This window comes from Eptatretus burgeri, chromosome 10 (assembly GCF_056783735.1).
Source record: "Eptatretus burgeri isolate ZD-2024b chromosome 10, Ebu_testis_v1, whole genome shotgun sequence".
Classification (NCBI taxonomy): Eukaryota; Metazoa; Chordata; class Myxini; order Myxiniformes; family Myxinidae; genus Eptatretus; species Eptatretus burgeri.
The window spans coordinates 51,319,698-51,334,697 of NC_140970.1; the positions used below are offsets into that span (position 1 = coordinate 51,319,698).

The 15,000-nt window shown below is 41.5% G+C and overlaps 1 protein-coding gene across 11 annotated transcripts in view; it reads right to left on the reverse strand.

The window, feature by feature from the left end:
• HUWE1 (HECT, UBA and WWE domain containing E3 ubiquitin protein ligase 1) overlaps positions 1-15,000 on the reverse strand; it is a 428,879-nt gene that overhangs the window by 310,314 nt on the left and 103,565 nt on the right. For all 11 annotated transcript variants that reach the window (XM_085898286.1, XM_085898280.1, XM_085898284.1 and 8 more), the window contains exons 28-29: positions 7,547-7,744; positions 6,939-7,152 (exon numbers count right to left, since the gene is read on the reverse strand). In XM_085898286.1, the coding sequence (XP_085754412.1) occupies positions 6,939-7,152; positions 7,547-7,744 (412 nt within the window). The remainder of the gene's footprint in view (positions 1-6,938; positions 7,153-7,546; positions 7,745-15,000) is intronic.

The following is a 15,000-nucleotide window of genomic DNA, read 5'->3' on the forward strand; positions in this document are numbered from 1 at the left end:
TACATTAAATAATTTCTTCAATCAAAATCCATCAATTTACAGTTGATTGGCCTGTGCTGGTAATTGGATTTTTATACAGAGATAATGATACTTCGCAGCATTTTAAGTGCTCAGCCCATCAATGCTGGACACCAAATGTCAGACTAATTGTTTTAACGGTACTGAAGAACTTATGAAAAGAAAAAAAAAAAAATTTACTTCTCAAATCAAAGACGGACAAGCGACCAAATGGCACAAGCAATCAAAAAGTAACTCTTATACATACAGCTCGGTACTTAATTGCCGATCAACATGTGCATTTCAGCTCAATTCCATAAACCTTTATTTTGCTACTTTTGCATATTTCCACCTACCTGCCATTTCCAACAATGGAAGATAACTTTGGGGAGAAAAAAACAAAACAAACATTTTTCAGCATGGTAAACGATAAAATGCAGACACAAACTCACAGGGCCATGTTTGTTTCACGAAGCAACTTCTACTTCACAAACTTGAGCCACCCCATTTGTTGATAAGGTTTCTGAAAATTCATTATTAATCGGTTCAGCGTTTATGAAGAAAGAAAATTACCACCAAGCCTTTCAACCATGAGGTTCCTTGCTCTTCCATGAGCCACACTCAGTAAAGGCAACAAAAAAAAGTTTAATAATAAAAAAGACCACATCTAATGGATGACATGGAACAATGTTGTGAAGTCAAGTTCATCAGTTGAATAGTCTTGAAAATATACAAGTGTCCAAATTTGGCAAGAAAAAAAAAACCCCAGCAAAACAAAATGCTTCTGCTTACAATTTGGAAATATAAATCGAACTGGGTGGATTAATGCTGTTAAAAAACAAAACATTTTACTCTAACCGAATAATGGAGGCAACTTAAACTTGGAATCAGATTACACAACTTCACCTATGATTCCAATTGTTTTTTGTTTTTTTTAAAGCCAGAGTTAACTAACATCCATGACCAAGAAGCAAACTCATCCCAGCATACAAAAAAAAGTAATAATAATAATTGTTCATATTGGAATGGAAGACACTTTTATTTCTTCTACAAAGCTCAATTTACATCCACATACCATATATAAAAAGAAAAAGCATGGTCGGTGAGGCAGTGAAGCCATCAATCAGTCCGTGAAGATGATATGCCTCTTAATCACGTCCTGTACGAACGTAAATTCCCAGACCCAGTCGTCCCGAAGGAACCCGATTGAATTACAATTGGTGTAAATCATGCCAACACAGCAAATGCCAAGGTAATCTCCACTTTCCAAGGCTCGCAAAATTCCTCTCACATCGCAGCCAATGTGTGGCCCAAAATAGAGTTCTCTCATCCCCTCTTCCTGTCCAGGCTGGAGTTCCTCAAGGCAGCATTTTTGGCCCTGTTCTTTTTTCTGGTTTTCGTCAATGATCTCTCTGAGACTGGAAAAATCGTCTCTCTCTTTGTTGATGACTCCACCCTCTGTCGTACCATCTGTCATCCCTCACACCAGCAAGCTGCAGCTACTTCGCTCTCTGCCGATCTGGATAAAATCACAAACTGGTCCAACACGTGGAATATGTCTTTCAATCCTGACAAATCTCACTCTCACTTTGTCTTGCCAAAAGGATCATTTTAGAACCCCCCCCCCCCCCATCTACTTTCTCAACAATCCTCTTCAAGAAGTCCTTTCATTTAAGCTTCTGGGTCTCACTATGTGCCATGATCTTTCCTGGAAAAGCCACATTTCCAACCTGGCCTCCAAAGCCAGTCGGTGACTGGGAATCGTCGGTCGTGCAAAGTCCTTCCTCGGCCCAACTGAGCTCCTGACCATGTACAAAGCTTTCGCCCGCGGCCTGATGGAGAACTGCTCTCCCCTCTGGGCTGGTGCTCCTGCCCCCACCTTTCTCAGCTTCACGCTGTGGAAACCAAGGCATTTAATTTAGGATCATTGCTATGTCGCGCGATGAGGCCGAGTCTTTGAGCCTCTCAGTGTCTCACCGCAGGCAGGTCAGTAGTCTTCCTGTCTCCTCTCCGGTCTCACCCCCCCCCCCCCACGCTCTGTCTGCAATATAATCCCCCATATTTCCACAGGGCACTCAAGATCCGCCAGCAACCCCCTTCTGGTAAAACTACCAAAATCATGAATCACTGCTCACCTTCATGCTTTCATTCCTCCTTTGGAATAAACTCCTACACTCTCTTCAATCCCATTCTTCCCTCCAAGATTTAGAACAGCAGTTCACCACCACCTCTTATCTTCCCCCCAACCAAAACCTCGATCTTTTCTACCCCCATGAATCCAACCCAAACCCACCTCCTTCAAATTACCCGCTTTCCTTCCTGAAAGTCCCTGAAGTTTCTTTAGTGTCCATCTTGTATACCACGTGTTCCCCACCCCATCGCTCTCCCTTCCACAGATCTCCTAATATCTCTGTTCCCCCACTGTTTTGTCCTCCCTCTCCCACCCCTCGTCTCATGACCCCGCTTGCTGTGTTGTGTGTTTGCTCTCATTCGAGCCTCGACAGGCTCATAGTCTGATTGTAACACAAGTAATGCAGTAAAATGCAATGGCTCATAAAATTATTGGCAGACAGCTCTAATTTTCCAACATTAAAATGGAGAGTAATCAGTAAGAATTAAAATGAATTCAAAATTGTTCACGATAGGTGTGGTACTTCAACAACCCAAAATTTTCAAGTTTATTCCTGAAAAATCGAGTCTGAAGTGTCACACATGTAACATGGAATTGGCCACTTGTTCAAAGCAAGTGTTGTCCCATTAAAAAAAAAAAAAGATTTTAATGTTCATCCAAATGATACACAATCATTTCCAGAGCATTTAAACAGGCAATAGCCAAACCCACGCTACACGCGAAGTTTCTAAAGTGAGGGTTCGTTAGGACGTCAATATATCCAGTGTTCATAATGTAATTTATAGAATTTCTTAATATACAATGTTTCTTGTTCCATTTTTTGTGTCAAATGCACCTTCTCAGGTAGTCCACATGTGCACAAGAGGGTTTTTTGCATTGCAGATTCCATTTTCTAGGAGTGGCATTATGCCTCTCAGCGGTGACGGTCTGTTGACGACAGACGTAATGACGTCAGGGAATGACTGATGAGGTCATGACGTCATTACGCCTCTCAGCGGTGACATCACACGTCGCTATGCAAACAAATGTAAAAATTAGAAAATCGCCAAAAATTCCCAAACCTGTCCGTCTGGCACGATCTCACATCGCCTATGCTGTACATTAGACCACAGAGCACCCGCATGCCGAAAGTGGCGACAATCCATCTTGCAGTTTCGGAGGCGATACGTCCAGAAAATATGGCTTAGCGTATTAATATAATAATGATTTCTTCACGATTTCTCAGGTTTTAGTTCAACTTTACTTGCCCATCCTGGAAAGATGCTGATTGTGAGGATTTTAATTTTTCAGTTGATGACCTCCATCATTAACTTATTTTTCTTTTCTTTTTTTAAGTGCCCAATTGGTGGATATTTTCAATCTGAAAAAATACGTTCCATCTCGCCAAGGTTCAAGACCGGGGTGCCGACTCGCCCACTCTTCACGAAGGACACCGTGGAATCTTTAACATCCACCAACTAATGCGAGTGGACGGGACAGTTTCATGTCCTTCCAAAGGGACGGCACACATATCGATGTCTTTCCATAAATGCAAAACACCAGGATGACAGTTTATAGCTGGGCCAAAATTTGAAACCAGCCGCAACAGCAAAATGGCTTGTGTACTTCCATTGAAATGAAGCCATCTTGCCAGGCTTATTTCAGCCAATGACACCAAATAACCCAATTAACATTCACTACAACTGCAAGAAATGATCTCAATCAAGTGAATTTTCTCCACTAATAATCCTGAAGAATTAATAATTCGAGGAGACTTGCAAATATTCTGGATCAAAACCATGAACATACAAATATCTTTGGTCAACTTGTTCGATTTCATATGTGATTCCTGAAAACTGGCAAGCACTACCTGGTTTCATGTTGATTTGCCTTCTCTCAAAATAATGTTGCAAACAAGAATTTGTTGTTTGTATGTTTTTTACTACAATGAACAAACAGGTCACTTACGAATCACCGAACCTTCAAGACAGGCGTGATCCATTGCAGAAATTCACCTGCAAAAGCATTGTATACAATACCTTGATTGAAAACTCCTGCAACAACATAGTTTTGTTCTCTGTGATGAATGAACATTTAAACAAGGTTAAAACTGCCTTTCAACCAACTCCATCTCTATACCAGGGATGATATGCTGCAGCTTTACAGGATAATACATTCTTGTCTGTTGGTGAAGATGTAGTCCAGGCCTGGGACGCTGGAGTGGGTGGGCACGGGAGGAAATCGCCGCTCCACTCCCCTCAGCACCCTCACCTTGTACCAGGAGGGCCAGAAAATGCCTTTTCACGTGCACGCCTGAAAACGTCTGGCGACAATGATGTACGAACAGAGTGCAAGAGGCTTCAAAAATGCTTCAGATCTTTTGACTGCCAATAATTTTGTCCTCGCAAGTCTTTCAGAACGTTTCGAAGAAAGATCTCCAACTTTTCTCAAAGGGATTCACCAGAACCAATATCTCCTGTATTTAGTCAATTATTGCTGCAAGAAGACACCACATGCATCCTGGCAGAAAATGACGCTACCAGACAAGCCCACAACTGCCAGAGAGCTACGTACAATGTGCTAAGATACACGACCACCAAATTATATGGTTGATAATTCTCGGTATTGCGACTATTCAAAATAATCCTACATGGGTGCTATCATTTTTCGGTGCATCCTTTCGGTGAGCAATTGACTACACTGAACTGCCTGCCCAGGAGCTTATAGGGTAAATTGTTCCCATAAAAAAGCACAGTATTGGAATCGATTGATAATGTCTTAGGAAAGCTAAGGCCTGTGAGTATTTCACAAAAAGTATCAAGACTTTACAAGAAGTTGTCAAATTTGCAAATTATGTATATCCGAGTTTGCTGTTGAACGAGAACCATTCTAGTTTTCACGAGTTCGATGGTAGGTCCGTCCATACATTTGAATTTCTCAGTCGACTCTCAAACTTTCTCTATGATTCAAAAAAAAATTAAAAAAAAAATTGTTTATCCTGACAAAAAAATAACCGTCTCTGCAATTCCTATTTGAATGTCCATGAACTTTCTTAAACTCATTGCTGCAAAAACCAAAACACCGATCATTTGCTCTCCAGAAATTTTCAAAACAAAGATCCAACCCCAGAATGTGGTCCACACATACTTCAAATATGTTCAACTAAAGAACAACATCTATCTACAATACTAAAAAAAATAGAATATGTTTGTATGCATGCGTGTTTGTTTGTTTGTTTGTCTGTCCTTTATAGGCGGCGGAACCGTTGGATGGAATGAGATGAAACTTGGTATGAGTGATCCTTGGGACATGGGAACGGACATGGGGGGGGGGTCAAGTTCAAGGTCAAAGGTCACGGGGTCAAGGTCACCGGGTAACTTCAATTTCTCAATTTCATCCGATTGAGACGGGACCAATGCCATTCGACAGATAATCAAAATTAAATGACAGTTGGTTGACGACATTCACTTCCGACTTCCGGTTTTAGAGTTATGACGTCATAGATGGACGAAAACGTCAATTTTTCATGTTTTTTTTGTCCTTTATAGACGGCCAAACCGTTGGATAGAATGAGATGAAACTTGGCATATGTGATCCTTGGGAACAGACATTAGGGGATCAAGGTCAAGGTCAAAGGTCACGGGGTCAAGGTCACCGGATAACGTCAATTTCTCAATTTCATCCGATCGAGACGGGACCAACGCCATTCAACAGATAACTGTACCCGCCCATGGGCGGGTACTTTGCGAGTGTATTATTAAAACTCTCATCATGTATGTATGCATGTATGTTCCTGAAATACAGCCAAAACGGTACACGATAGCGCAAAATGCTTAGAGCCACCTTACTCACCATTTGCCTGCGGTGTGCAGTATCAAGTTTCATTAAAATCAAGCAACGAAAAAAAATATTTAAAAAATCAATTCCCGATTCAGTCAAGTATTCAGGAGAATTTGATCAATGCAAACAACCTCAGCGGTATAGTTTGCTGGAGCTATCTTTTTTTTTTTCTTGAAATGATTTTTTTATTTTTTTTTTTTTCATCAACCGCTATCACAACGGGAACCCAACGGGTTCACGAGTCATCTCGTATGTATGTATGTATGTATGTATGTATGTATGTATGTATGTATGTTCCCGAAATACAGCCAAAACAGTACATGATAGCGCAAAAATTTTAGAGCCACCTTACCATTTGCGTGCGGTGTGCAATATCGAGTTTCATTCAAATCGGGCAACGAAAAAAATTATTAAAAAATCAATTCCCGATTCAGTCAAGTACTCTTCGGGAGAATTTGATCAATGCAAACAACCTCAGCGGTATAGTTCGCTGGAGCTATTTTTTTTTCTTGAAATGATTTTTTTTTTCTTTTTTTTTTTCATCAACCGCTGTCACAACGGGAACCCAACGGGTTCATGGGTCATCTTGTGAACACTAAAATTCAAACAGCCTCAGATTATTGCATCAAAATCTATCCTAAAATCAATCTCAGGTTTTACCAGTTGCTTTTTCTTAAGTTTTCTTCCCATTCTTTCTTTGTAACGTTCTGAGATTTTGGTTCCAAATTATAAGCACGAAAGAAGAAATTAATCCGATTGCTCCAAACACAATACAACACAAAATGGTGTACTACCGTTCGAGCAATCGCATCTGGGTTTGATTCTCAATTGGAGAGCAAACAGCAGAGTCTGTTTGGTGCTTCATAGGGACACAGGAAGGACGTTGCATCACAGTGCACCATCCCTCAGATGGACAAAGATGTGTCCAATATGCTTGCTTAAGCTGGTGAACGTTAAAAGATCCCAAGGTTTTACACACACACACACACACCGAAACCGAGGAGTTGGTGTATAAGGTGGTGGAGTCCATGAGAGCCCCCGAGCAAGCAAGCGGGAGAGTGCGGTTGCAGTGGCTCGTGCTGCAGGTGAAGGTGCTGCCGTGCTGGTGGCAGGGTGGTGACTTCGCCGACGGACTGGTGAACCAACACACAGCTTGACAAGTAGACCAAAAAGTTCAGCAAGTGCACGACCCAGTTTTGAAGAAGCTGTAAAATATACAGTAGAATGCAAAGGTAGACAAACAAAGACTTAAATATTGTAAACACAAGCATATAGGCAGAGAGTCATGCATGCACAAAGCCAAGCAAGTATGAATACGTGCGCATGCACTTTTTATGTAACCATTTGTATGACAGATCTCGATTTAATAAGCAAACAAAGTTACAACAGTGACTGCATTATAAATGCCACACAAAGCATGAAATGGCAAGAATACACGATCCAGCCAAGATCGTAAAACCGACAGCATATTGTCTTGCAATGATTCCAAGGAAAGAGGAGAATACTCAACTTCAAGGAATCACAAAGTTGGGATTCAGGGCACACTAATTGATGGCAAAGTAACAGTGACATTAACCACACAAGAGTACACACACATACCAGAGAGCAAGGGCTTGATCTGCTTGATGTGAGCTGGCATGGTCGCTGACACCTTGGATTTGTTGCTCTTCCCAGCACCAGTGACAGCCTCCTCCGTTTCCATCGGAGCATCAGGATCCACCTCAAGACGCAGCGGCCCCACAGGACCTGCCATGAGGCTACGCACTGATGCCTCCATTGATGCCAGTGCTTCTCCCTCTAAAAATGCCAGAGATAAATAAATACACAGCTCCGACAAACCCACATTTCAAATCACAAAGCTTCCATTCCAGTGCCCGACAAGTTTGAACCTATGATCAAGATGCATTTGTATTTTAATAAAATTAAATTAAAAAAAAAAAAAAATCTCACCAGCATTCAATTTTAATGGTCTACATCAGTGTTTCTCAACCGGGGTTCCGCAAGAGGTCGCTAGGGGTTCCGTGAGAAACAGTAATAAATAGGCCAATGTGTTTTTGAGTACTTTTTGTTTGATTTAATATTCGTAATTTTACTATACACGTACGGCATATTGTTGGAAACTCCATGGTTATTATAATAGAGGCTTCAACCTCTTATATTATTTACAATTATAACAACCATAGGGAATGTATTTAACGATGTCTATATAGCGCCAGTTTGAAACCGCCCTCACTGGTTAGTGGACGTCCTGTACGCGGCGGATTCGTGTATCATTGAGTGACTGACTCAAGTACGGGATGCATGCACGGTGTCCATCTATCTTCTCTGTGCTTCCGAGCGCGGTGTCTGTCTGTAAGTGTGTCTGTCTGTCTCTGTCTGTCTCGCTCCTCTTGGTTCGTTCTTCTGTTTACCTTTATTGCTTCAGCTTTATTTCTTTAAGTTTTGTTGATCAAGTTACATGACATGTGTTTTTTAATTGTCAAACAGACTCGGGGTTGACAAACACTTTAAAAAATGACGTTTTCAAACAAAAAAAATTTTGTGACTTAAAACCTCGGTGTGACGTCTCAAACGAGCAGTATGTTTTTTTTTTCATTGGCAATAAATTTGATAAAAAGGGGGTCATTTTTTCTTTAAATGAGGTATCCGAAAAAAATATATTATATTTACCACGTGAACTACGATAAAATTATAAAAGAGCTAGATATTAATAATGGTATATAATAATTTTTATGCAGGGGTTCCCTGAGACATGAAAACTATTTCAAGGGTTCCACAAGGGTAAAAAGGTTGAGAAATGCTGGTCTACATCATAAAAAAAGAAGGGCACTCTTCAACATCGCGATGTCGACAGATATGCCAACGCCCACATTATTATACATACTTGTACCTCGTTGGATTTAAATCCCTTCAGCTGTTCTCCAAGAATCACATTTTTTTTTTACCTGGCATGACTTCTGACCTTTGACCTCTTGATGCCCAAATCCAATCAGTTCATCTTTGCAACATAATATGTACTTATACCAAGTTTGGTTAAAATCCCATCACGGATTCACAAGTGAGCGCGGTAAGAGAATTTTTACTTAATGGAACCTCCTACCTTTGACCTCTAAAACCCGTAATCGAATCAGTTCATATTTTGATCATCTATACCAAAAATTCCCATCTATTTTCAATACATGGACCACCTTGGTGTCTATATTTTTCCTACAGACCACTTACCTCCTTTTTTCACAACATTTTGAAACTCATTTTTAAGCGCATGTACCAGACTATGATGTCTCACACGAGCATTTGTGTGGAGTCTGTCAAAAAGCAGACCCTTCTAAATGTGTTCAAATTAGTGCTTTAAAATGATAACAGCACAAAACCGAATTATTGCAGCATCATTGTTACACATTTTAAATGATACAAGTCCATGGAGAGAGTAAAGTATGAATATAACAACCAAATTAATGAGAGTCCTGGGCTTGGATCTCCCCTATCAGTTCATCAATGCGAGGAGAAATTGTGAATAAGCAGCCATGCATGTCATGTTCTGCCGAGAGCTGAGATCTGTACTTTGTGAAACTGGATTCTCTTGCTTAACAGCCTTAAAAACAAACATAGATTGTTGCAAATGGAAGCAATATTTTTATTGCTTCACCTGACAGTTCTTCAGAGTCCTTTTTAGTGGAGAGCCAAAAGGCCATGAGAGATTGCTCTGAATTTTACCTTCAGATTGCCATCACATGACAAATCCACCAGCTAATCTTGAGCTCAGCAGCTAAGGTTTGTGTTTGAAAGGACATCTTCGGAGAACTGTGCACCAATCCACTGGCCACATGTCATCTGAAATGTCTCTGAAGTAAGTCTCAAATTGAATATCCAAGGCAATAATAAGGTGAGCAATCAAAATTGCTTTGATGCTGGGCAATCCAATCTCAGAATTACTGAGAAATTGTGTGAGCAAACGGAAACATTCCAGTAAATCCATTTTCCAAGAGAGTTCGCCACACACCAAATTTCTTTCTGAATCCCATCACTTTATCGCTAAGCATCGAAATGTTCATATATTTGCCTTGCAGTGAAAGGTTGAGATCATTCAGAAGGTTAAATATATCAGCTAAATATGCAAGTTCAGCAAGAAAAAGTTGGTCTTTGAATTTGCTTCCAAGGCTGTAACTTGCGTTTGTCAAAAATTCCTCCAGTTTCTTGTGCAGCTCAAATACTCGTTGCAAGACTCGGCTGCGTGATAGCCAGCGGATCTCGGTGTGCAGCAACAGTTGGATGTGATCAGCTCCCATCTCATTGCATCATGCAGCAAAAAGACAAGAATGAAGTGCCCTTGCTTTTCCAAAGTTTACTGTTTTCACTGTATTTGTCAGAACAGTGTATAGTTCTGGTTCCAAATGTCGAGCTGCTAAGGCTTCTCTGTGCACAATGCAGTGGGTTACTCATACTGCTGGGGGCACCTTGTTTTACAAGCTGAATACACCTTTTTGCACTCACGTCATTTGAACGTGCACCGTCGGTGCATATCCCAATACAATCTGACCACTTTAAACAATGTGCCCACATGTAGGAATCAATAGCTTTGAAGATTTCTTCACCAGCAGTCCGAGTTTCCAGAAGTTCACAGAAAAAGAAACCTTCAACAATCTCACCTTCCCAAGGATATCGCACGTAAACCAGTAATTTAGCTAAACCAGCAACGTCTGTAGATTCAGAGTTGAATGGCAAATCTCTTTCCTCGAAGACGTTGAAAAAGTTACTCTTCTATAATTAGAGTGACATGTCTTGGATGCACCGACAAACTGGATTATTTGAAATTATAATGGAGGCATGTTTTTTTTTTACTGCTTCAGAGCTAAATAAACATTTACACACATCCCTCACACAGGGCATCACAAGATCTTCCCCAAATGCATGGGTTCTTTGGACTTTGTCATTTTACGCATTGAAAACTTGACTCAATAGTGATTTGAAAGCATCTTTCGTGATTTCGCTGAGGAGTGCAGTTTTCGTTTGTCGAATAAATGACACCACAACTCGAGTGCCTTCTTTCACATTCCGAAAGCTCTGTAGATAAATGGCGGTGAAATTGTGGGTTTAAGCGCCTTGACAATACCTCCTGACAAATAATGCCCTGAGGCGTTGGCTCATCCTCGGATGTAGTAAATGTAAATCCCAATGCTAAATATTCTGGATTATATTTCCAACACTAAGGCTTTCTTTTCTTTGAAGATGGCTGATGAGATTCCTCGATTCCAGTCGTAGACCCGGGCTGGTCCCTGCTACCACTTGCTCGTACAAGAAATCCCTCCATTTTGCAACGCACTGTGCTCACTGCTCACCGAGTCGAACCAGTCGTGATTATATATTCTAAAATAAATTCAGGGAATCCAAAGACAAGTTACATGGGATGCAATACGAACGTAGAAAATGATTGCACAGTGTACGGGATGTGACGTAACACTGTCGCGAGCAGTAATATATGTCCATTGTTGAACACAAATGGAAAGTTAATATTTGTATCATTTTCGGTTAAAATAACTGCTTTGAATGCTCCACTTTGAACTGCATCAAAAGCGAGCAAATACAGGATAGTACTGGAAAGAAAATATGAACAAAAAGATAGCGGACGTCGAGGAGGTAAATTAAACGACCCTGCTTTTATCGAGTAAACATTTACAACCTGAAAGATAACTTTTTTTAGGGGAGGAGTAACTTACGGACGACCTGCAGTTTACTCGGGGACCACAAATTGGTAACCAATGATCGATATTAATAAATGTCAGTGTGTGGTGTGGTGTGGTGTTGGTTCATGTCCTCCATAACTCCAAAACCATTAAACCTTAGCAGCCTGAAACTTTGCATGCATACCAAGAGATAGTGTAGTAGAAAGGAGAAAAATCGTGCAAATTATGATACAAGCATCAAATTTGGCATTTCTGTTCTGCAGGGCTTTCTGATCAAATCTGCCCGATTGGCCATTTGAAAATCCAAATTTTGAAAAGAAAAAAAAAAATATTCAAAAAAATTTGAAGTCACAGCTGGCTAAAATTCTTGAAGCACAAGTGAACATCCCAGAAAGAGAACCAAGGGGAGATGCAGTCATCATTGACGGCTCAGCACTTATCAATGCCCTACCTCCACGCACTTCAAAGATATTTGATGACTATGCGAAAGAAGACATTATCCCAAAGGTGGAATCCTATGGTGCCAGGTACGAGAGGGTGGGCGTAGTGTTTGATGTGTACAAGAAGTCAAGTCTGAAGTCCGAGGCAAGGTCGAAAAGGGGGCAAGGAATCAGAAGAAGAGTGACAGGAACCAGTAAGACCCCAAGTAACTGGAGAAGCTTTCTTCGAGATGACAGCAACAAGACTGAGCTGTTTCACTTCCTTGCGGAAAAGATGTGTGAAGCACAGACGACAAGCACAGTCATTGTCACAAAAGGAGAAGATGCCATAAGCAACACAAAGAAGTCACTGGATGCTGCGTCTCCATGTTGTCATGAAGAAGCTGACACTCGAATATTTGTACACGCCAGGGATGCAACGACGGATGGTAGCAAGTCCATTATCATCAAGGCTAATGACACGGACGTACTAGTCATAGCAATATCTGTACTGCTATCCTTCCAGGAACTAGGTCTTGAGAACATGGGGATTGCCTTTAGCCAAGGAGCCAAGGCACGATGGATTCCAGTCCATGAGGTAGTTTCTGCAATAGGGCCTGAGAAAGCTCGAGGGATCCCATACTTCCATGCGTTCACTGGATGTGACGTTGTGTCTGCCTTCCGCGGCAAAGAGAAGAAAACTGCATGGCAGACTTGGAACGTTTTTGATGATGTTTCTGAAACATTCACCAATCTCAGCCAGCATCCAACATTGATTCGTGATCTTGACTTATTTGAAGTTTTTTTTTTTTTTTCAAATTTTTCAAAATTTGGATTTTCAAATGGCCAATCAGGCAGATTTCATCAGAATCCCCTGGAGAACAAATGTGCCAAATTTGATGCTTGTAACATCATTTGCACGATTCCTCTCAAAAATTGCTGTTATCTGCCCCACTAAAACTAGGTTCCCACTGTCGTGCGATCCGTTACGAACGCCACCATTGGCCATTCGTAGCTGATCATGGAATTTCTCTGAAATTTCAGGTTTGGATACGAGGTGATGCGAGTCGATACGTTCTGATACGATTTGTTGCGCTCGGATGCGATCTGTTCACGATTTGTCAATTTCAGGTGTCACGATCTGTCACGCTCTGATCTTCCGTTCAGATACGATCACATACATTCCGATAGGATTGTTTCGATCGAGCCCACGATTGGGTCTCGATCTGACACGATCATCACGATCGGGATTGCCGAATTGGGACGATCTAGTACGTGCAGATACATTCCGATACGTTCATCAAGAACCGATGCGCTCCGTTAGGATAGGATACGATTGTGGTCGCGATGTCTTTCACGATCATGATCGAAGGTGATCACGATTTGAGCTACAACTGGACCCCGACGGGAATATATACAGCCCGACTGACCATGCACTTTATTGTTTCTTGAACTTTTACAGAGTTGAGAACATTTTACAGAGTCGATTCCGATCACCACGATTACATGTGATCTGTCACGCTTTGTTACGATGCAATACGATCTGATATGATGATCCCGATTGACATTTGATCGTGTTGATCATACGAAAATTTTGAACCGTTCAAAAATTTTCTACGATTCACACGATTGCCACGACTGACCTCAAGATCTGATAAGATCTGACAGGATCACCACGATTAGTCCACGATTAAGACCACGATTAAGACCACGATTTCAATCATGCCACGCATCGTGATAGTGGGAACAGACTATAGGAGAACTCCAAGGAAGTGCATGAGTGAATATTGGGTGGTTCGGGTTAATTAAAACACCCCTTTTGATGATAACTAATGGCCTTATTTAGTTGTACCCTTCATCGGGCGCATACTCTGCCACCTCGCTCTCTAAAGGGTCTTGAGGCGTATCCTGGGTTACCTCACTGGGGTCTGAAGCCATCATGTTTTTTGGCATGCTCAACCATGCCTGTTCTGCCTCTCCGGTCTGGACCGGATAGCATACAGCTAACCCCCATCCGCCAATGAACGTAACGTCTAACAACCATGCTGAGGCTTAGAGTTCTTTATTCTTGACGAATGGTATGAATTGTGGTAATCGCTGTAACAAAAACAAAAATAAAATGTTATAGTAAGTTGACACAGATATTACGGTGATCGTTATACATGTACAAGATGTATATTAAAATCACTGATCAGAGTAACGGTATAATGACAAATTAGAGTCACTAGAATAGACCGCAGAGCTTTACATTTGTCTACACATCAAAGTTGCAAGTTCTTTCCTATAGGTTGTTGTAACACAATTGTCAAAGTTCGTCGGTAAAACGAGAGCATTGAACCGTTTCATGCCGACATAGTCACAGTACAAAATTCTGGTATTGAACGATAAACAAAACGCATCACTCACACTGTTGTTGGCCACAGTCTGGCACAAAAAAAGCATTTTTCATCGCAGCGGGCAAAAAAACCACATGGCAAGGCGACATTTTTAACACAGCGTCTCCTGGCTCACGGTAGGCGAAGCCACAGGGAAGCAACAACAATCAATTTGCATGACTAGTTAACCGGCACAGTGTGGCGGCGGCATATCTTGGCTCTCGGTAGGCGGAGCCACAGGGAAGCAACAACAATGAATACGCATGACTAGTCAACCGGCACAGTGTGGCGGCGGCATATCTTGGCTCTCGGTAGCCGGAGCCACAGGGAAGCGACAACAATGAATACGCATGACTAGTCAACCGGCACAGTGTGGCGGCGGCATATCTTGGCTCTCGGTAGGCGGAGCCACAGGGAAGCGACAACAATGAATACGCATGACTAGTCAACCGGCACAGTGTGGCGGCACAATGCCGCAACGATTTCTTTATGATAAAGTCCACCACCCCCCCCCCCCCACCCAATCAAATGCCTGATCATCATAGCAACGGATCACTGGATACATAACAAAGCTTATA